The 24,177-nt window shown below is 42.1% G+C and overlaps 2 protein-coding genes across 3 annotated transcripts; one reads left to right on the plus strand and one right to left on the minus strand.

Annotated features, from left to right (window-relative positions):
* Positions 1–15,404: 15,404 nt before the first annotated feature.
* Positions 15,405–21,960, plus strand: c1galt1la (core 1 synthase, glycoprotein-N-acetylgalactosamine 3-beta-galactosyltransferase 1, like a). The gene is made up of 4 exons (XM_020634360.3): positions 15,405–15,668; positions 16,424–16,678; positions 17,438–18,102; positions 20,546–21,960. Exons 2-4 carry the CDS (start codon positions 16,468–16,470, stop codon positions 20,888–20,890), a joined length of 1,221 nt encoding a protein of 406 aa, XP_020490016.1. The 5' UTR covers positions 15,405–15,668; positions 16,424–16,467; the 3' UTR covers positions 20,891–21,960.
* Positions 21,761–23,726, minus strand: tac3a (tachykinin precursor 3a). 2 transcript variants are annotated; one of them, XM_020634363.3, is made up of 7 exons: positions 23,548–23,726; positions 23,048–23,166; positions 22,858–22,954; positions 22,630–22,659; positions 22,471–22,524; positions 22,320–22,386; positions 21,761–22,056 (listed from the first exon to the last, which is right to left on the minus strand). In XM_020634363.3, the coding sequence occupies exons 2-7, from the start codon at positions 23,150–23,152 to the stop codon at positions 22,038–22,040; spliced, it is 372 nt and encodes a 123-aa protein (XP_020490019.1). In that variant the 5' UTR covers positions 23,153–23,166; positions 23,548–23,726; the 3' UTR covers positions 21,761–22,037. The 2 variants fall into 2 exon arrangements, with proteins under 2 accessions (XP_020490019.1, XP_020490018.1); XM_020634362.3 differs by having other exon boundaries at positions 22,858–22,957; positions 23,548–23,723.
* Between the last annotated feature and the right edge of the window lie 451 nt (positions 23,727–24,177).

The raw sequence follows: 24,177 nt of genomic DNA on the forward strand, positions 1-24,177 counted from the left end.
TATACTGGACTGAGCAACAATATACATCCTCCTCATATAATGATGCAGCTGATGGAGATGGAGCTTCACACGTGACTACAAGATGACTGAGCTGGACAAGTCATTTATAAAATGGATTCAGTGATATCATAGGCTAACAATGAGGTTGTGTCAGAGTGCTGCAATAGATGTGACCAGCTGATGAGAACAGCTGAAACACACTCACAGAGAGAGAGAGGCCCACAGGCAATGGCTGTAGGAAAACATGAGTGAGCATGCTTTGCTGGAGGACTGCATGCAGAATGATATGAGTGGGAACCAACATGCAAATCTTCCTAACCAGTTTTACATGGCCTCAAATTACATCCAAGGCAATGGTTGCCTGCTTGCAGAGAATGATGACATCACTTGAATTTTTTTAACGCCAAAATACATTTTTCAGCATGCCAAGGTGGGATATGAAATGATGAATGCAGTTTCTAATTTTTAATACTGTTTTCATTTCCAATGTATTGACTTCAATATTTATTTTTTAATAGTTTTCAGGTTAAGTTTTTTTTATTGTATTGCAATTGCCAAATTCTGATTAACATTCACATATCTACTATACAGCAAGCCTTGAGATGCGGTGACCAGTATGGGGTTCTGAACAAAGGTGTGGGTTATTGACCTTATCTCTGATCTGAGAACAACTTTTGTGTGCTTCCTTGTTTACATTGCAATGTTTGAACCATGGCTAATCCAGAACAGGTTTTGCAGCACAGGTTCCTCTCTACTGCGTCATCTGACTACTTTACACTGTACAGTTGTATGTTTCTGCAGTCAACAAAGACACACACACTCACAAATTCATCATCCTTGGTATTGTTGCATTAATATTTGCCTTTTCTCCTGCAGTACAACTGAACAAGACATCAAGCATTCCAGTTTACAAACATGGTTCCAATCGCTGTTCATTGGTTTTCTAGTCCTTGAAGCTGCTCTCTGTTGTGGCCAAAAGGATAACCACCATTCTCTGGTGAAAGAGATTGTCATCAGGAGAAACAGGTGGCAAAGTCAAAAGCAGTGCAAATTTTTAAAAAGACAAATTCGAAAGTCAAAAAACAACAACAAAACAAAGGAAATGTGCTGCAAATGAAAAATATATGAAGACAAAAAGATGCATTTACAGCAGCACTTTTTGAAAAGGCGTCCGCTTTTTAAAAAGGTGTCAACCTTTTTCCTTTTTCCATAGGCTTGTATGTAAAAAAGGCGCTGGCAATTGAAAAAAGAAATCAAGTGTGAACACAGCCTAACATTACCTAGGCCTGTTTGTTTTTTGGTTCAAATTCAAACTGTTTTTTTCTCTTTTATCATTGTTCAGCCATGTTTACTGTAAATGAGGTATCTTTGAGGTTCCAGTCTGCTATCGCTTGTAGCACAGGTGACCAAAGTAATAAAAGTTGAATTCTCTGGATACAGCCTTCCTCGTCATCCTCGGTGCAGGTAAAATTACCTTTACCCTCCTGAATATGATTAAGAATATATAATCTAAACTTAAAGGACACCTCTCTTACAATCACTCATAAATCAGAGGCTGATAGCGCCTTCATGGAAGCTAAAAGACATCACAAAAGATTAAATCAATCATGCATAATTAAAAAAATTAAAATATATCAAGTGTTTATCTATAACGGGACCAAATCAAAATGCTACATGTCAGTGCTTGCACACAAGCTGTTTCTGTGTTGTCTTCAACCTTTTTCCTAATGACTCTGCTCACCTGTCCTGTCTCTCTAAGACCTTAGTAGGGCCTGATGTTCATGACTTATTTTGAATCACTCTTTTGCTTGAATTCTGATGCATCTGTACGGTCAATGCAAGATTCATCATCACAACATTTTGGAACCAAGTTGAGCTGGTTGAGAACTGTAATGTCATCCATCATAAAGAGTGCAGCAGAACTTGATCCGATGAGTTACAAAAATGAATAGTTGGAGACTTGGGTTCCCTCTACTGTGTGTTTCTGTGGTAATTATAAAGTGATATTAGGAAAAGCCCATGTGCATGTGTATCTGCTATTGAAGGATGCGTTATAATGTTGAGGGGGAACTGTTTAGAATTGTCCTTATCAGAATGAAATGCTAAACCAACCTTTCCTTAAGTCCCTGACACACCAAAGAGACCTTCGGCCGTCGGTGAGAGATCATCGCCCAAGTTTTTGCTCGGCCCCAGTGGGCCTTTTTTTGGCCGATTCCACATGTTGAATCGACGTGAGCAGGCGCGGTTGGGGATAGGAATTTTTATCAGACTTTATTCTCCATTAGAAGTACCTATATTACGAGTGTTGAGCGACAGCGGTGAGAAAATTGTCTTCTGGTATCACTGTAGCTGTCGCAGAACATTATATTTCTTTGAACAGGATTTGTTGTAATTACAGAGAAAATGTTTTATTTTGAAATGTGTTCAGATTCTATGCTCTGTTACTGACACCTACTGGTCTAATTGTGTATTGCGCTGAGTGTTCAGCATGCAGTGTTCACATGTCATACAGGTTAGACGGTCAAACCAGGACATGACGTTAATTTTTTTGTTTTTATTTTGCCTTTTTTAATTTCAGTATTTTCAGTACCTTTTGGCACTTTGTTGGTAGGGGTCTCTATAGCCCTGTAAATGTTTATTTGTTCAGCAGATGTCTGCTTATTTATTTTTTAGCCTTATTTTATTTTGTTTTGGCATATCTTGGAGCAATAAAAACGTGCTGCCAGACGCTAGTACCAACGGTAGGACACAGATGAAGGAGACGCGTCTGTGAAGAACTTTAAAAGACTGCAAAGCCTAAACATTTCTGGTTAGAAGGCGCACACGGTATGTAATTGTATTTTTATTTGTAAAGGACATTTTGTTTAGCTTTTGTATAGTCATCCGTGCTCATGAATGCTTGTGTCTTTATTTACTTCATTTTAGTTTTTCACGGTGTTTGCTGACAAAAGGAAAATAATAAATATTGGTCAAACATCAGTTGGAGTGTGGCTTATCTGTACCAGATGAAGAAACTTTGGGAGCAGTTATAGTGAAAAACGTAGCCCTTCCAGGAGAGAGCAGCACGATTCCTGGACGGCCATGCTTCAAGGACTTCATTACCGCAGCCCACATGGAAGATCTGCCTACATATTCGTGAATCAGCTGGACATTGGAGCTACATGTGCCTAATCCAGCTCGATTGAAAAGGGACCAAAAAGCAACAGTTATGGACAGTGCAGTTCTGCAAATAAATCACAACACCTTTGGAATACCAGGTCAGAGTATCTTTCAAGTTTAGAAACGGTTAATTCCTAGTTAATGTAAAGCGAAAACTGAGCTCTTGTAAATTTATCAGAACTGTATTACTTGTTTGATATTGTTCAATAATTTAGACAGTATATTCTTCTAATGTTTTCTAAGTAATCTTTCACTATATAATATTTAAGAGGTGTTAGTTCAAACTACAGATGAAAATGGAGCAGAGTACATCAGAAAACACATTAAAGCAAGTACTTGCAGCTCTAGAATATGAGAAAGCACAGTTGCAAGAGCAATTAGAAACTGAACTTGAGGACTCAGAAAGACAAGAAATTGAAACCCGTGTAGGAGAAATTTGTGCAGATCTTGAAATACAGAAGATAGAATTGTTCCAACCACCTTCTCAAGTTGAAACAGAGGTTAGACGATCAGAAAGGGAAAAACATCCAACAGAAAAAATGCTTGAGTTTAAAAGAACTGAAATAACAAAAAAGGAAAGAAAGTTTATGTCAAGGTATGTAAACTTTAAAGCAGAGGTTCAACTCACAAGATCTAAACTTAAGGAAGAATGCTCTAAAACTGAGTTAAGTGAAATGTTTAAATCTGTAGAAAAATGTGAGTCAGAACTAAAACAAGAGTATGAGAGTTTACGTGCACTTACCATGCCATCTCAAGACATAAGAAGGAAGATGGATAGCTGCACTTCAGTTACTACTGAAATTACTCTTCTCCTGAAAAGCCGGTATGCAGATGTTGATATCAAGGAGTTTGACGCGTCGGCTGTTAAAGAATCACTACTTCAGTTACTCCAAAGAGAAGATGCAAAGTCAATTTATGGATCAACTGTTTCTAGAGCTGGACTGAGTAGTCAGCAAAGTCATAGCCAGGAAGGAAGCCATGTAACTGCAAAGAAGGCTGATGCAGCTGCACGTTTGGCATCAAAACGGGCTGAAATAAACAGGGAGATGGAAATCTCTGCTCAGAGAAAAGAGGTTCTAGCTCAGCAAGAGAAGTTAAAATTGTTGGAAGAATAAAGGGATCTTGAAGTCATAGAGGCTGAATACAATGTGTACGCAGAAGAGGAATCAAAATTGAATGCTGAAATAAGAGATATTGAAGTAAAAAGTACTTTGTTTGTAAGTCAGTTTCCAATGCAGCACAACAGCGCTCCATGCACCCAAGTTCCCCAAAGCTCAACAGCCCTTCCTTGCTCTAAAGTTAAATCAAACCAGATTCCCCAGAGTTTTCCAGTTCCTCACTACTCTGACAGGAAACTAGAGCAAAAGGAAAGCGAAGCCTCGCTAGTCCAAACATTGAAAGAATCCCTGGCAATGACTAGACTTCCAGCACCAGAGCCGTTTATGTTTACAGGAGACCCTCTCAAATTCACAGAGTGGAGCACCTGCTTTAAGGCTCTAATTGAGACAAGTTGTACAGATCCAGCACATAAGTTGTTCTATTTGAAAAAATACATAAGTGGAGAAGCACTTTGTGTGTTAGAAGGAATATTTTATCGGAGTGATGAGGAAGCTTATGCACAGGCTTGGGATGCTCTGAACAAACGCTATGGCCACTCCTTTGTAGTTCAAAGAGCTTTCCGGGGAAAACTGAGCAGCTGGCCAAAGATTGGACCAAAAGAATCTCTTAAATTAAGAGAGTTCAGTGATTTCCTCATCTCATGTAAGAATGCCATTCCCCATGTGCAAGGTCTCAGGGTTTTAGATGATTGTGAGGAAAATCAGAAATTATTACTGAAACTTCCTGACTGGGCAACAACCCGCTGGAACCGGTACGTTACTAGAACACTGGATGAAGGGAAGGCATATCCGGGTTTCAAGGAATTTGCAGACTTTGTAGCCGAAGAGGCGCGCATAGCATGCAATCCAGTTTCCTCCCTGTATGCATTAAAGCACACATGCAAAAAGCCTGAGAAGGAACAGAAACGTCTGAAAGCCAGTGTCCTAGTAGCTTCAACAAAGGTCTCTAAAAATCCAAAACCCACTCCAAGGGCCACAGGTACGTCTCAGGGTGACAAAAGTTCCAAACCCAGCTATCCTGCAACTCAAAATAAAAGGCAAATTCAATGTATCTACTGTCAACAACAGCACGTTATCTATAAATGTGGAAAATTTGTGGCGATACCTCTTGAAGAAAGGAAAAAATTAATCATTGAAAACAACATGTGCTTCGGTTGCCTCAGAGTTGGCCATATTTCCAAAAATTGTCGTCAGAGAGTCACTTGTAACATTTGCAGGCGAAGCCATCCCTCTCCGCTTCATGAAGAACGCCCTCAAGGAGAAAGGTCTGAAACACCACCACAAGAGGACAGTGCTTCCTCTGTTTCATGCAGTGCAAGAGAGTGGGAAACAGTGACCGCACTTCGATGATTGTTCCTGTGTGGCTTTCTTGTGCAGCAGGAAACAGCCCAGAAACCTTGGTGTACGCATTACTGGACACACAAAGCAGTAATACATTTATTGACCAAGACATTTGTGAAAAAATTCAGGTAAACACAGAACCTGTTAAGCTAAAGTTAACAACAATGACTGATAGGGGTTCAATCGTGCATTGTCAAAAGGTGGAAGGACTCATAGTAAGAGGATATCATTCACACGAGTACATTGAGCTGCCACCCACTTACACTCGAGAATACATTCCAGTGGAGAAAAATAGTATTCCAACTCGTGAGACAGCAAAAAGGTGGACCCATCTTCTCAGCATTGCAGAAGAGATACCAGATTTGTTGAACTGTCCTGCAGGACTCCTGATTGGTTTTGACTGTGCAAGGGCTCTGAAACCAAGGAAAGTCATAACAGGAGATGATTACGATCCATATGCAGTCAAAACTGACTTACGCTGGAGTATCGTGGGATCCATTAAACCTTGGATTAGTTCATTGGACGTGGCAGGGATCTGCCATCGTGTCTCTGTGAAAGAACTTCCATCTATCACACCTGCCTCTGTGATCAAAGCACTGGAAACAGATTTTCAAGACACGAACAATCGAGAAATAAACATATCTCAAGAGGACATCCCGTTTTTACAGCTCTTGAATGGAAACATTCATCAGAATAAGGAAGGCCATCTGGAAATGCCTCTACCCTTCAGAGAACGTCCACAGCTTCCAAACAACAAGCAGCTTGCTACAGTTCGATTGAAGCATTTGAAAAGAAAAATGGAGAAAAATCCCAAGTACAAAGAGGATTATATGAAATTTATGGACGGTGTCTTTGAGGATGGTGATGCTGAAGAAGCAGATAGCACACCAAAGGAGGGTAATACATGGTACATTCCTCACCATGGAGTGTACCACCCAAGGAAGCCAGAGAAAATTAGAGTTGTCTTTGACTGCTCTGCCAGATTTGAAGGCACCTCTCTTAACGACCACCTATTGACAGGACCGGATTTGACCAATGCTCTGGCTGGAGTGTTGTGCAGATTTCGCCAAGATCAAATCGCAATCATGTGCGATGTGGAGAAAATGTTCCACCGCTTCCATGTTAGCCAAGAAGATCGTGATTTCATAAGGTTCCTGTGGTGGAAAGATGGGAACACAGACACTGAGCCCAAGGAATATCGCATGCGGGTGCATATTTTTGGAGCGGCATCTTCTCCAGGATGTGCCAACTATGGCATGAAACATCTCGCCAGTGAATATGAAAAAGACTACCCTTTGGCAGCCAGCTTCATTCGCAGACATTTCTATGTGGATGATGGGCTCATCAGCGTGGATTCAGTTGACCATGCAAAACAGCTGGTCAATGAAGCACAAGAAATTTGTGTCAAAGGAAAGCTGCGCTTACACAAATTTGTGTGCAACAACAGAGAGGTCCTCGATGCCATTCCAGAGACGGAACGTGCAAGTGACAAGAAAGATGTAAATCTCAGCTACAATGAGGTTCCAATGCAGAGTGTACTTGGAATGATGACCAAGATGGCGGCGCGAGCGCATCGCGAGGACCAGCGTCTCTCTCAGATTTGCAATTTTGCAGTAATTTTATTGTTAATTTCGGGTCTGTTCGCACGGAACAGCCTCGCCTTAACATCCTACACCCGACAGGAACTTTTGGATATCGGAATACACCTCCCTGACGATTTAATCAACAATCTTCGACTCATCCCTGAGATCGCCAAAACACCCGAGGCTACGCACTCTACCCGGCCGGGCGGAAGTGCTCGCAGGCGGCGTCGAGACCGTAAACAAAGGCGGGGGAAGCGCGGAGGTATAAGGGCTAAGCTAAAGCTAACACCTCACCGTCTCCCGTTACCCAGCATTTTCCTCGCTAATGTGCGGTCTTTGGTGAACAAAATGGACGAGTTACGACTTCGCATCATCCACAGCAAGAGAATTATGGACTGTAATGTCATGATCTTCACGGAAACATGGCTAAACAACGGAGTACCGGACGATGCTATCAAGCTAGCCGGTCGCCACACACACCGAGCAGACAGAATAGCAGAGGACTCCGGTAAGACCAGAGGAGGAGGGCTGTGCATTTATATTAACAAAGCTTGGTGCACAGACTCTGTCATTATTGGAAGACACTGCTCAGCTAACATAGAGTTTCTCATGGTTAAATGTAGACCTTTCTATCAGCCTAGGGAGCTCAGCTCCACTATTGTAACTGCAGCCTACATCCCCCCTGATGCCGATGCTAAAGCTGCTATGAAGGAACTTTACACCGCTATCAGTAAACAACAGACTGCTCACCCGGAGGCTGCATTTATAGTTGCAGGTGATTTTAATCACTCAAACTTAAAGACAGTGCTCCCTAAATTTCACCAGCATGTTTCCTGCAATACAAGAGGGATCAAAACTTTGGACCATGTTTACACAAACATCGCAGGGGCCTACACCACGACCCCCCTCCCCCACCTGGGACAGTCAGACCACCTTTCTTTGTTCCTCATCCCCAAGTACTCCCCACTCATCCAACGTGTGAAGCCATCAGTAACAACGATTAAAGTGTGGCCAGCGGGGACTGACTCTGTACTTCAGGACAAGTTCCATCACACAGACTGGAGTATGTTTGCTTCGCAGGCTACCTTGGGCTCTCACACAGACATTGACACCTACACTTCTTCTGTGCTGGATTATATCAATACCACCATCGACAGTGTTACAACATGGAAGCAGATCACCACGTACCCAAATCAGAAGCCATGGATGAACAAGGAGGTGTGTCTCCTGCTGAAGGCCCGCAACACCGCCTTCAGATCAGATGATGCAATGGCCTACAGCGTATCCAGGGCAAACCTGAGGAGGGGCATCATCAAGGCCAAGCACTGCTACAAGCTGAAGGTTGAGGAACACTTCTCCAACTCCGAACCCAGACGCATGTGGCAGGGCATCCAGGCCATCAGTGACTATAAACCCAGAAACTCCACCCCGATAACCACAGATGTCTCCTTCCTGAACGAGCTAAATCACTTTTATGCTCGTTTCGATAGAGACAACAGGGAGACGCAGACCACGACCAGACCTCCTGCAGACAACCAGCCCCTCTCACTCACCTCCACAGACGTCCACGCTGCACTGAGCCGGATCAACGCTCGAAAGGCTGCTGGTCCAGACGGCACCCCCGGGCGCGTGCTTAGGGCATGTGCGGAGCAGGTCACTGGGGTTTTTACGGACATCTTCAACCTGTCCCTCGCCCAAGCAGCTGTGCCAGCATGCTTCAAAGCCACCTCCATTGTCCCAGTGCCGAAACACTCCAGCCCGACAGGCCTGAACGACTACCGCCCTGTGGCACTCACACCCATCATAATGAAGTGCTTTGAGCGACTGGTCCTAGCACACCTGAAAAACTGCCTCCCACCCACACTGGACCCATTCCAGTTTGCCTACCGCAGCAATAGGAGTACAGAGGATGCAGTCTCCACTGCGCTGCACTCTGTGCTCACTCATCTGGACAATAACAACACATACGCACGAATGCTGTTTGTTGATTTTAGCTCAGCATTCAACTCTGTCATCCCCTCCAAGTTGAACACTAAACTCGGAGACCTGGGCTTCAACTCCTCCCTCCGTCACTGGATAATGGACTTTCTGACCAACAGACCCCAGTATGTTAGGTCAGGACACACCTGCTCCACCACCATCACACTCAACACAGGCGTACCACAGGGCTGTGTGCTGAGCCCATTCCTCTACTCCCTCTTCACCCACGACTGCAGACCTGTACATGGATCCAACACCATCATCAAGTTTGCGGCCGATACAGCGGTGATTGGCCTCATCAGCAACAACGATGACACGGCCTACAGGGAGGAGGTACAGCATCTGGCCGCCTGGTGTGCTGACAACAACCTGCTCCTCAACACCAGCAAGACGAAGGAGATCATCGTGGACTTCAGGAGAGAAAGAGGAAGCACGCACAACCCCATTCACATCAACGGGATGGCTGTTGAACGTGTCTCCAGCTTCAAGTTCCTGGGGACCCACATCACAGAGGACCTCTCCTGGTCCACTAACACCTCCAGTCTGGTTAAGAAGGCTCATCAACGACTCTTTTTCCTGAGGACACTGAAGAGACACCACCTGTCTTCAGCTGTATTGATGAACTTCTACCTCTGTGTGATCGAGAGCATCCTGACCAGCAGTGTCTCAGTCTGGTACAGAAACTGCTCTGTCGCAGACCGTAAGGCGCTACAGCGGGTGGTAAAAACCGCCCAGCGCATCACAAGGTGTCCACTTCCTGCCATTGAGGATGTCCAAAGAACACGCTGTCTGCGGCGAGCTCATGGCATCCTTAAAGACTCCTCCCACCCTGCCCACAGACTGTTTACCCTCCTGCCCTCCGGCAGGCGCTTCAGAAGCCTCCGGACCAGAACCAGCAGACTGAGGAACAGCTTTTTCCCCAGAGCTGTTTCTCTACTGAACTCTACCCCCCGAACTCTGAACTCTGTCTCTCTCTCTCTCTCCCGCTCTCTCTCCGCACCCTGCTGACCCCCCTTTCCCCTCCATATCACCTCACACCCCGAACTCTGAACTCTGTCTCTCTCTCTCTCTCCCTCTCTCTCTCCGCACCCTGCTGACCCCCCTTTCCCCTCCATATCACCTCACACCCATCATCCCCCCACCACTCCTCCTGGTCACACACACACATCTCTCATCCATCTGTATTATTGTATTATAGTATGTTCATATTCTTTAAATTATCTGTAAACTTGTATAACATGCTCACTGCATCTTAATCTGTATATTATTAGTATAGCATGCTCACTGCATCTTATTCTGTATATTATTAGTATAGCATGCTCACTGCATCTTAATCTGTATATTATTAGTATAGCATGCTCACTGCACCTTAATCTGTATATTATAATCCTAAGAACACACTTATTTTGTAGCATTACTTATTTATAGCATTTATTTATATTTATTGCATCCCATTAATCCAGCCATCCAGATATACCTCATAATTCACTTTTTTTGTCTACATCTGTAAATTTTGCAATTACTGTACATAGCACAGAATTACTGTACATAGCACAGACTCTTGCACTCAATTACTGTACATAGCACAGACTCTTGCACTTTCTGCTTATTTGCACTTCTGGTGAGATGCCAAACCTCATTTCGTTACTCTATACTTGTATATGTGTAATGACAATAAAGTTGAATCTCATCTCATCTCATCTCAAGTGGAATCTAGATGCTGATGTGTTCTCATTCAGTGTCGTCCTCAAAGAAAAGCCAGCCACATGACGAGGAATCCTAGCAACAGTGGCAAGTGTGTATGATCCACTAGGATTTCTCTCTCCCTACATCTTGTACGGAAAACAAGTGCTGCAAGAAATGTGCAAGCGTGGTGTTGGATGGGACGAGCCTGTTCCCCCTGCACTCAAGACCAAATGGGAAACATGGCTCTGTGACCTGAAAAATCTTCAAAAAATTCTAATACCAAGATGTCTCATTCCTGAGAATCACGGTACAATCCAAAAGATGGAGCTACATCATTTTTCTGATGCAAGCAGCAGTGGTTATGGACAATGTTCATATATCAGGATTGTTGCCGACGAACAAATACATTGTGCACTGGTCATGGGTAAGGCCCGAGTGGCCCCCACAAACATTGTCACCATCCCACGCCTTGAGCTCACTGCAGCTGCAGTTTCTGCTGGAGTAAGCAACTTCCTCAGAACAGAGCTTGAGCTGAAGATAGATGAAGAGTTTTTCTGGACAGATTCACAGGTGGTGCTCGGGTACATTAAAAATGAAGCTCGGCGCTTTCATGTTTTTGTTGCCAATCGCGTCCAGAAAATAAGAGACACTACAGATCCACGACAATGGTTCTACATTGAAACAGATCAAAATCCAGCAGACCATGCGTCTAGGGGTCTCAAGGTGGCAGACTTGGTTGACTCAAACTGGCTCACTGGACCGAAGTTTTTATGGGAATGGGAAATTGTCAAGATTCAACATTCTCCAGAACTTCTCGTTGGTGATCCAGAGGTAAAGGTTCTGAAGACAAATGCTCTTGAAAATGACAGCTTTCTTGCAAGGTTCTCAAGATTTTCTGACTGGATTACAACCCTCAATGTTGTCGCAAGGATAAAAAGACTGGCAAAGAGGGACAAGTCAGGGCCCATTAGTGTGGAAGAGAGAAAATTGGCATCTTTTGCACTCATCCAGGCAGCGCAAAGAGAAGACTTTGAAGAGGAGCTGAAATGGTTTACTCAAAAATCAGCTAAACTACCAAAAACTCATAAAATGTTCCAACTTGATCCCATCCTCGTTAATGACTTGCTTAGGGTTGGAGGGCGGTTGAGAAAGTCTTCTGCATCTTTTTGAGCTGAAACATCCAGTAATACTTCCTAAGGAAGGCATTATCACACAACTAATACTTGATCATTATCACAAGAAAACACAACATCAAGGCCGAGGCCAAACATTGAACGAACTCAGGGCCAGCGGATATTGGATAATAGGTGCCAGTAAGGTAGTGGCCAAGCATATCAAGTGTTGTGTCACTTGCAGAAAGGTGCGTGGACCGACTGAAGAACAGCGCATGGCTGACTTGCCAGTTGACCGTGTAGATCCTTCACCCCCTTTCTCATACACTGGACTTGACTGTTTCGGCCCCTTCTATACAAAACATGGTCGGAAAGAATGTAAGCGATATGGCCTGTTGTTCACGTGTTTAAGCTCCAGAGCCATTCACATTGAAATGTTAGAGGATCTCACTACTGATGCATTCATAAATGCTTTGAGATGCTTTATAGCAATCAGAGGAGCAGTAAGACAGATTTGATCTGACCAAGGTACGAATTTTGTCGGGGCAAAGGATGAGTTGGAGAAAAGTCTATTGAAGCTAGACAAAGAGAGGATTTCCACCTATCTGGCTCAAAACCAATGCGACTTCCTAATGAATGTTCCTGAAGGAAAGCACAGGGGTGGTGTTTGGGAACGCCAGATCTGAACAGTCAGGAGTGTAATGAGGTCTGTCCTGGCACAAGTCACAGGAAGGCTAGATGACTCTTCACTGAGAACATTCTTCTATGAAGCCATGTCGATTGTGAACAATCGCCCACTAACCACAGATACAATCAGTGACCCCAAAAGTGTTGAGCCTTTGACGCCTAATCATTTACTCACGATGAAGACATCTCTTCCCCTGCCGCCTCCTGGCAATTTTGTCAGAGAAGATTTGTGCGCCAGGAAAAGATGGCGGAGGGTGCAATATCTGACAGAACAATTCTGGAGCAGGTGGCGCAAGGAATACTTGACCAACATATGCCTAAGACAACAGTGGCATGCGCCCAAAAGAAATGTACGAGTTGGGGATGTAGTGATTGTTAAAGATGACAATACTCCAAGAAATGAGTGGAAACTAGCCAGAGTAGTTGAGACAAGTGAAGATGATGATGGTCTTGTGCGAAAGGTTAAAATCCAAATAGGAAAGAGAGATTTAGGAAAGAAAGGTGAACGCTTGAAGCCACTTTCTTTTCTTGAATGTCCAGTTCAAAAACTAGTGGTTCTAGTTGAGGATGAATCCTAAACTACAAGTGAAATACTACTAAAATTAGACAAAATAAATACAAAAAGGAGTATAGTTTGTTGGGTTGAGAGTCAATATTATTAATGTCATTGAAGCTCTAATGACTTGAAGATTGATTGTTAATTCATCGAAAATTACTTGATTTAAATGTTTGGTTGGGACATATGATGAATATAAATCTTTGTAATTTTGGTGGCAGTGTAGCTGTCGCAGAACATTATATTTCTTTGAACAGGATTTGTTGTAATTACAGAGAAAATGTTTTATTTTGAAATGTGTTCAGATTCTATGCTCTGTTACTGACACCTACTGGTCTAATTGTGTATTGCGCTGAGTGTTCAGCATGCAGTGTTCACATGTTTAATTGGAGCAATAAAAACGTGCTGCCAGACACTAGTACCAACGGTAGGACACAGATGAAGGAGACGCGTCTGTGAAGAACTTTAAAAGACTGCAAAGCCTAAACATTTCTGGTTAGAAGGCGCACACGGTTTTGTTTAGCTTTTGTATAGTCATCCGTGCTCATGAATGCTTGTGTCTTTATTTACTTCATTTTAGTTTTTCACGGTGTTTGCTGACAAAAGGAAAAGAATAAATATTGGTCAAACATCAGTTGGAGCGTGGCTTATCTGTACTAGATGAAGAAACTTTGGGAGCAGTTATAATCACAACAACAGTTTATTTATCCGCGTTCGTCCTCGTCCTTTTCTGGTTTCCCCTTTTTGGAATGACGATTACAGACTACCGCCACCTGCTGGCATGGAGTTATTGCCTCTTACTCATGTGCAGAACATATGTGGTGGTTGGCCGTCGGCTTTAGTATTTGCGGTGTGTGCACAGCGCCGATGGCACAGGCGGACTTCATCGCCACTGGTTCTTTGCCGTCTGCTTGGTGTGCCAGGCCTATAGACAGCATTAAAAGATCCCGGGATTTATCAAATAATCAGTCATTTCTTCAGCCTGACTTGCATTTATTCCTGTTTGTTTTTTTTATGCCTTCATTGTTTTAAATCCCTATAGGCCTATTTAGGATTGTATGCATAATAGCTCCATCATTTATGTGAAATTTATGTGAACGATAAAGCCCCGAGATGGAGAGAAAAAAATAATATAGGTAGAGTTATTATGTGAAATGTTTTTTTAATGAAATATTGTCTTTAACATTTGATGTCATAATCATATTCCTCTGTGATCTGTATGTTCATTTTTCCATTTGCTCTTGGTTGGCTTATTAAAGCTATATTCTGGTAAATTCATTCAATTTGCCAATTATAACATAAATGTATTATTGAGATTTGTGTAGGCCTTCTTTTTTTCATGCTCATGTAATCTACTTATATTGATTATATTTAAACTCATCTCATTGTTTTCCCCCCTTTTCTGCACTGTATAGCTCATGTTGGTTTGTGTGTTGTTTCCTGGTACTTCAATCGAATAAGACATTTTTTTCATCTGCAGTCTTCAATTATATGTATCTTTCCTATAATAGGCCTACATTAATCTCATGCAAATAGCCTGCATGTTTTAACACCTCAAACCTGAGTAGGTTTTTATAGCAACTGAAAGAAAATGTGAGATTGTGTGGGTCCTTTAATTTACATCAATGCATCAGATTTTACAAGGTGATTGTACTTTCACTTTTCACTGTACTTTTACTTTTTGCATTTAAAACCTGGAATCTTTCTTTTGTAGTTTAGTTCAAGAGTGCAATAAAACGTAGGTGACACAAATCCTTCCAATTGAATTAGCCTAGGCCTATTAAAAAAAAGAAGAGAAGTATAAATGTGTCATAGGCTACTTCAGGTTGGATCAAGGACCTGAGAATTATACATAAGCACCTTCAAAACAGTAACTTCAGTGCAGAGCGATTGTATGTTTTTGTGAGGAAGTGTAATTTTTGTAGGCTATGTAAGACTGACATCTAGTGGACAAGATTGATAATGCAACATCATACTCGTCATTCGTGATATTTCTATTTCATCAGAAATCATCTCGGCACATGTAAAAATAAATAAAGTGTTAATACTGTAAAAAAAAAATAAAAAAAATCAAACCGTCGGATAATTTTCGGACATCCGGTACAGGACGTGAAAGACAACCTCCCCTACACGTCACCCACAGCCAGCCAATGAAATGCCTCATTTCCACGGCTCAGCCCGTCACACTGAAGAATGTAAACCCTTGAACAGTGGCGTTCCTGTTTCAGCTTTCAAATCATCTAATTGTGCGTCTCAAAATGGAGGCTACTTCAATCAGAAACATTACGTCGGGGGGAATGTGACCAGCACGTGACGACATGACTGACAGGTGTTGCAGACTTTAGCACTTTTTTTTTTTTTTTTTCCTTCCAGAGACGAGAAATATTTCGCTGGTTCAGGAGTTCCAAGCATATCGTGCCTTTAAATGACAGACCCCACAGCAAAGGTAAATATCACACACACGGGGAGCAGAAGCTGCGGATATGTAAAAAGAGTAAAATATCAGCACGTTTCACCCTCTTTGTGGATTCCACATGGCCTTGTTTCGCTTTTACAGAAATCCTAGTCTTGTGTTTTCAGTGCAGGCTAAACGGGTTTTTACGCATCGATTATGACATCTGGATTGTCGTGTAGTTTATCGTCAGGATTACGGAGGAAACATCACAACGTGAAGGGTTGCAAAGAACTCTCGTGTTACTCTTTAACATCTGTGTCAGATTGGGGTCCTTAACCTCAAATCCATGAGGCCAAAGACTCGTCACATGCAAACAGTTTTGGCAGTGACACACGGGGACTGTGTCCGGTGTGAAGTCACATTAAGACTACACGTCTTATATCAGCCTACATCTTAGTTTAAATGTATGATTGAAATCAGTCCCTCTTCAAGCTCAACAAAAGGAGCCATGTGTGATGATGTCATCGCCTGGCACTTTTCTACTGCCAGAGATTAGTGGGAGGAATCTCTGTGGTAGCACCATGTTCAAATCTTCAGGTCTAGACTCTTTAATTTTAGTGAGACAGATGTCTTTGTTGATACTGTCCGGTATTGCAACTGTACAACGTTTATTGAAGGTTTCTCACAGTGCTTTAACCTACAGCCCTTCTTTAAACAATCAATTGGAAACTAATATATCCACTCAAACTCATGACTAGTATTCACATCTTTTCAGTCAAGTCATTACTTTCTGTGTTTCCTTGTAGACATGCTGTAAGTGGGACATAACAGAGTTGGAGACGGTGTCACCATGAAGGGCTCCAGCACCAGGTGGGCCTTCTCCCTTGGCTTCCTGGTGGGGGCCTGCAGCGTCTACTTCTTCCTGGGCCAGGTGTGGTTCGAGAGGAGCTACCCGGTGCTGTCAGAGGCTCAGGAAAAAGCCAGCACAGTGGGTGCGACGCCAACCAGCTGGAGGAAGGAAGGAGGCGCTCTCATCAACCTGCTCCACCCTCAGCACGCAGGTGCTTTACACTCTGTGACACCGGCCGTGTCCTCAGACGATTATTAAAGTGTATGTGGGGAGACAAACATAAAAACCGTCTGTGGCATTAGTATTAGTCTCCTTACTGTATTACTTGGATTGGTGCTGCATTCAAGTTCCATTTCAGCTGAATCCATGCCTGTCAAATGGAGTAAAAAAAAAAATCCACAAAGTCCTTTAAAGTCTATCCCAATGTAGCTGTAAACAAGCTCACACAGCATGACAAAAGATGTGTCACATAGATGGATGTGTCATACTTATTTCTAACATCCCAGATGTTTGATATCTGGACTGTGAAGGTCAATATGGTGACATGTTGTGTGCAAAATTGTTTGCATATGGCAGGCAAAGGACATAATTGATGAGGGCAGCATCACTACGTCCTTTTAAAAAAAGTAAAAAGGATGTGTCTAGGAGCAGGGTATGTGAAAAAGGAGACTGTACACATACATTAGTAACATAATATGGGAGAGTAAGAACCTGATTAGCCCTGTTGTCTTATATTCTGCCCCACTTTATGATTGACTTGTGTCTAGACCATCAACTCAGCTACCAGCTCTGAAGCAAACTACACTTAATCTTTGTTTCTATAAAGTAATGAGGCAGAGCATTTCAATTACATGAAACTCATTATATTGTGCTGATACATTATGTCCTTGCTTGGTAAAATGAAGTGACCATGATGAACTCAGACTGTGGAGGTAACACTGTGGTGTTGTTGTTTGTTGTGTTCTTACAGATGAAGACAGTCGGGTAGCAGATCTGTTGTACCAGAAGGTGCGCGTCCTCTGCTGGGTGATGACCGGGCCGTATAACCTCGAGAGCAGGGCCCGCCATGTCAAGGCCACCTGGAGTCGCCACTGCAATGTGGTGGTGTTCATGAGCTCGGTGGAGGACCCTGAGTTCCCCGCAGTGGGCCTGGGCACTAAGGAGGGCCGGGACCAGCTCTACTGGAAGACCATCCGGGCCTTCCATTACGTGTACGAGCACCATGCGGATGAAGCAGATTGGTTTTTAAAAGCAGACGACGACACCTTCGTTGTAGTGGACAACCTGCGCTGGATTCTGTCCAACCACACCCCCGAGGAGCCCATCTACTTCGGCAAACGTTTCAAGCCTTACACCAAGCAAGGCTACATGAGTGGAGGGGCTGGCTATGTGCTCAGCAAAGAGGCCCTTAGGAGATTCGTGGAGGGTTTCCGCACCAAGGTTTGCACACACACCACGCCTGTAGAGGATCTGGCGCTGGGGCAGTGTTTAGAGAAGATGAATGTTCTGGCGGGAGATTCAAGGGATACTTTGCGCCGAGAAACATTTCACCCATTCGTGCCAGAGCACCACCTCACTGGCAAGTTCTCCAAGAGCTTCTGGTACTGGAGCTATTGTTACTACCCAATTGTTGAGGCAAGTCCCCTCTCTTCTGTTTTACTAGTAAGCTTTTACTATGTAAGGGTCTGCTGTAACAAATATGGACCATGACTCTAAATCCTTACAGGCTTTATATGCTTTATTTATTATTTTACACTTAAATATAATAGAAATCAAGTATATTCTCTGAAAATAACTCTGAGTAATGACTGTCTACAATGGGTGTAACACCAGAGTCCTACTGTCTGTGATGTTTTCCGAGTTTTCTGAGTCCTATCTTCAGTTTGTTGACATCGCCGGCCCGACGGCTGACTCCTCCCCTCGCGTTGTTTAATTGAGGGACTAGAGAAAAGAAGAATAACATACTGTACTCACTGCTTAACTGCGTTTCTAGATCACGCTCATTTTGGGTAAATTTACATGCAGTGTGAAGATACGAGCATAATAAAGATCTGCTGGATCAAAAAATGGCGTATAAAGCCTTTAAGGGACTGATCCCGGCTCAAATTCAATAAATGTTGCATCAAATGGGCTAATGCTTAAGATTCAGACCAACATGTTTCAACATGTTTGATTCTTGCAGGGGACCTTGGTTCCTTCTCTCCATATTTCCTTCTCATATGCTGTCAGCCGTCCCATTGAAGAAAAAACGCCCCTCAGAAAGTGACTCAAAACCATTTTTAAAAGTACTAGGTGGTTCACAGACAGCTCTCTCATGAGACGGACATCTACAGTAGTAGAGTGGATTAGCCTAATCAGAAAGGGGCCAGTCATTTGGGGAGACGTGCTCCTGAGGGGTTAAATCTATTAGCTGAATCCTTTAATATCATTAGTGTACATCTGCTCTCCAGCGAGTGCTAGAATTATTCCTTTATTATAACATGTACAGTGAGGACTTATTTCCTCACTGAAAGCGAGAAGTGTTTGCAACATATGTTTTGTCTAATTTAACAAAAGCAAAATGATGTATCTACTGACATAAATGACTCATCACAGAGATAATTACCTAAGAATTGAAACGTGATTATTGGGCACTTTTACACTCTGTACCTGAACCCTGCATAAAACGAGCAAATTAAAAAAAGAAATGAGTCCATTTAAAAGTAGATGATTGCAGCAGAGACAATATCCCGTCAACAAAGGGAAAATTGGTCAATTTGTGGCTGATGATGCCGCTGATAGATCGTACTTTGCAATTAAAATGAGACGGGGTCTATTACCGACCCTTTCACGCACGGACTGCGGGTGTACTGAGCTGCTTTGTTCTCTGCGGATTGAAAGGAAAACATCAAAACAATACTTCATATTAAAGTAATACTATTTTTAATCAGACAGTTGAAATGATCATTTGTGGTTTCAGAGCTACCAGCTTATGACAATATTTAAAAATAGAATAATCAGAAGGTAAGTGATATTTTAGTTTCTTCTTGTTGATCAAAAACCAAAATGACCAAAACCAACAATGACTTCCAAAAAGGGCTCCTTGTATTTTTCTTAGTAAGTTCATTTGTAAAGGGTTTCGCACATGGCTACTGTGTAAATGTTTATATATGTTCAACACAAAATCTATCAAAGCAGATACATTTACTTTACTTTTTAAATACACTGTTCAGCTGTCAGAGTCATTATTGCTCAACAGCTCCTTTAATCTGAAGCTGTCCCTTCAACACTCAGTACTCTCTCCTCTCTGGAGAATAGACATCAAATCAAATCAAAAGATTTCATTCCTTTAGTTTGAGTTGAAGAAACATAGCAGCCCTGTACTTTGTTCAATTGACTAACTAGTGCACATGGTGGAGACAATTATATTCACGGACCTATTTGTATACAAAATTATCCTGTTCTCTCTTTCTGTTCATGTATTTTATGACTTATATCTTATTATGAAATACATGAAGATTTTTAAAAGGACCAACTGCAGTTTCAAAAGCTTGTTTTTAAGATTTATTTCAATCTTTGTCAATTTCTCTCTTTTTTTGTTGCAGTAAAATCTGCACACAAAAAAAAGAAAAGCAGATTGCAGCATTGTGGATAACTCACCCTGCCTTATTATTATTATTTTTTTAACAAATGCGCTTTAATTTTATTTTGTGAGTAAAAAACAGTATTATTTAAAACGCTTTGAGGGTGTTTTAATGTAATGGTAATATATATTTGTTTTCCGTGTGTGTGTGTGTGTGTGTGTGTGTGTGTGTGTGTGTGTGTGTGTGTGTGTGTGTGTGTGTGTGTGTGTGTGTGTGTGTGTGTGTGTGTGTGTGTGTGTGTGTGTGTGTGTGTGTGTGTGTGTGTGTGTGTGTGTGTGTGTGTGTGTGTGTGTGTGTGTGTGTGTGTGTGTGTGTGTGTGTGTGTGTGTGTGTGTGTGTGTGTGTGTGTGTGTGTGTGTGTGTGTGTGTGTGTGTGTGTGTGTGTGTGTGTGTGTGTGTGTGTGAGATCCTGTGCGTTAATGTTTGTTTTGTGTGTGCTTGTATTTCTTCCTCAGGGTCCACAGTGCTGCTCGGACCTGGCTGTATCCTTCCATTATGTTGAACCGGAGCTGATGTACACACTGGAGTACTACACCTACCACCTGAGAGCGTACGGCTACAGGCCCCGCTACCGGCCCTCTGTGCGCCACTATAAGAACCTACACGCACTCTCACAGACAGCCGTGACAACACGACTCAAAGCTGCTCAGGAGGTGACGAACGGGAGGAATCACACTTCAGCCTTCTCTGTCAGAGGAAACCAAACTAAAGCAGAGACTAAGTCAGAGACAGAGGAGAGACATGACACTCTCAAGTCTCGGCCGTTCACTGGGAACAGAACTGAAGGAACTCAAGGATGAGTGTGTGTTCTTCAGCTGAGGTTGAATATACTTGATTTTCAGAGGTTAACCCTGTGCTGCTTCTTTTCTTCTGTTAGGCCTTCACTGATCACAGCATACATCAGCCAGTATTAGACTATGAGAATGATAGTGTGAAAGATTTCAATGTGAGTATGATTATCTGGCAGAACCAGCATATATATTTGGTTTGATTTTATTTTGACACCATCAGCATTCCATTTATAAAAGTGATATTTTTGTTTGTCAGAAGAGGAAGTGATGCAGAGAGTATTAGTTTAATGTGTTTCTGATCTAAGCCAGTGATACAGCACAATGACAGACATTTGAAGATGTTTTTTAAAAATCATTATTCATTTGTCATTCTTGAAATGGAGAGAAATGACACATTGATATACAACATCTGTTCTGCCAAAGAGTCCAGCAGAAGACTGTACGTGTCACACTGAAGAATCTTTTCTTTCTTGCATCTTTTGATTTTATGGCTTAAAAATGTGAATATTTGTGAACGCCTTTTTTCTCTGAGGAAACTTTACAAAAAGGATTCAGCCAGCAGGGGTGTGATGTTCTTGATTGGTTGAGAGAAGCATCAGCCGAGTTTCAAAAATGTTTTTTTTTTTTTTTTTTTAAGCTATAGCCATGTGAGAAGCTCTGATGAGTGAAACGCTTTGGGCTTTTTTTATGCTGTAGCATCTGATCAACACAGAATCATACAGAACTCCAGTGATTCCCTCCTCTCAAGTCATTTCATGAACCCCAGCAAGTGAACACTGTAGCAGGTGAGATTGAACATTTCTGTCTGCGCTGGAGCTGAGAGAATAATCAACAGCTGCAGGAAACTGGACAGACATTTCAAATGAATCAGATACTGTATAAAAAAAAAAATTATGTTTATTTTGAACTTTGGAGAGAAATGAATAACATGGTAAAGACATTGTATGAGATAGCATCACTTCTAATCATGTTTGTCTTAAGAGAAATCAAATACAAGCTGTGTAGATTATGAATGCTTTCATGAGCCAGCTGGCAGGTTTACAGTGTGAACCGTGTCTTTAAAAGTGGTTTTCATCAGATATTTACTTCATTGCGTGAATTCTTTGTGATCCTCTGTCTTCTTTGTCAGATGAGAAGGTTGCTTCAGCATGAATGCCTAAAGCCCCTGAAGAAACCTGAAAAAAACCCGCACATGCATAGATGGTATTATTACTTAATTCATGGATTTCATTTATGCAAACTCATTCTTTCAATACTCTGTAACAATCAATACCACCTAGATATTATTCTTTTAAAACTTAGAAACTCCAACAGCAGGAGTCTCCAGACGGCCCCACCATATGATTGTATTCATCTCAAGCCAGTGTAAGTGGTAACTTTTATTTTCACCAAGTATTGGAGATGTGATGTTCTGAGTGAAAAAACAAGAGGCACTCACCTCAGCCTGCACTTGTTAAGAAAGACGCCTCTCCTCTCTGGATACTCTCTCCTCCATGCGCCATTATCTGTGAGAGCAGACATTCAAACATCGTTCCATAAACATATATAACACTGGATTTAGTGAAGACGTTAGGACATTTTACACTCACCAGGCTCTGAGTTTCTCCTGCCCATCAAGCCAACAAAAATGTCGTGCATTTCCCCTGAGAAGAGGAATCAGAAACATTTGATTGTGAGTTAAATATGAATTTCAATTAAATTTAACAGAACAGGCTATTCCTGTCCTTGATGAATCAAAAAGGTCTTACTTTTTTGTGGTGGCTGTACAGCGTTTTCATCTAGGAGTCATGGAAATAAAATGAAAACAGCTTTATGAAGAGTTACTAAATCAGGGATTTATCTGCATATACAACACAAGGTGTCCTGTCATATTTGAATTCTATTCTATTTATACTTTGATCATCATTATTGCTATACACGTCTTAAAATAGCCTAATGGGTGTGCTCTCTCCTCCGAACAAAAATAAAAGACTCACCGGCATTCCTTCTTCCCATCAGACCCACAAAGCTGTCGTAATCCAAATCGCTGTACCTCTTTAGAATATTCCGCTTCAAATTGTCCAAGCCTGAAGTCTGCTGCAATCATGATACAAGTAAAAACAACTGCTGTTATAAGTTTGATGGTGTGAAACCAAGATCAAGGTTATTACTCGTCAGTACACCTACCTCTGAAGTTGATCTGCGCATTCCGGGCTCCTCCTCGCATCTGGACTGGCTGTACCGAAGTTTCATGATGAGGAACAGAGACACCAGAAGAAAACCTCTCCTCATTTTCTCAGAAATACCTGTGTGAAAACAAATGCAGTCCTATGTAACCATGTCATTTTCTTACAGGAACAAACAACATGGAGTTTTGTCTTTCTCTCAAGGAGAACATTTTTCTTGTTGCTCAAATCTCGCTGCGTAATCGGTGCGTAAAAGCGCGCGGTGTAAGGTTTGCAACGCTGAAACAGAATTTTAATTTTATGTTTGCATCCTACAAATTAAGAAAAAAAAAACACATTGAATGAATTAACACATTCGTAATGTTCCCTGTAGTTTCCCCTGCAAAAAGTCTCGGTAATTCACAAACCCATGTCTTCACAGCCCGGAAAGGCAGTCGTTGAAAGAAGACGAATTATTTAAACATTTATACTTAAGGCACATGACAGCTTTTATTTTCTTACCTCTTTTCTGACGAGCAGATAACTTGGTGAAAGAATCAGCTCCGTGCGCCTTGGTGAGTGAAGATGGGACGGATAGATCCTGCAGTGAGATCCTCTCAGAATAAATGAGGCTTCTAAGCTTTGGTGTAATAAATAACAGGCTGGAGACCTGCGTAAAGCCAATCAACGACTGAGGCGTAGGTGGGGTCTTAGGTCTTATATCACGTAATGATGAGCCAACTCGTTGATGGTCATGATGCTGCTAAAGCGCCCCCCCCCCCCCCCCCTTGCCATCACTATTACCTTCAAACACGCACAAACACTCATCATCATCATCATCATCAAACAAAAAAAAACAAAAAAAGCGTCGGTGCAACGTCACGAGGACATATGAAGATTCGTGGACTAAAGCCCATCTCTGAACATATTTGGCCATTTTCCTTATAGCCACTAACTTTAGTTGGCTAACTGAAAAGAACAACAAAAAATCTTAATCTGAGTTGATCCATGAACTTTTGTTTTCAAAGTACAACAGTGTCACTGATCCAATATTAAGCCACCATGCTCAAAAGCTCCTCTTGTTGCCTTGCTGCTCTATTGACTATTTGACATAATCACAGTCAACATACTAATCTTTTTAGGAAGTAATTA

The sequence above is a fragment of the Labrus bergylta genome, chromosome 12 (genome assembly GCF_963930695.1).
Source record: "Labrus bergylta chromosome 12, fLabBer1.1, whole genome shotgun sequence".
In the NCBI taxonomy this organism is placed as follows: Eukaryota; Metazoa; Chordata; class Actinopteri; order Labriformes; family Labridae; genus Labrus; species Labrus bergylta.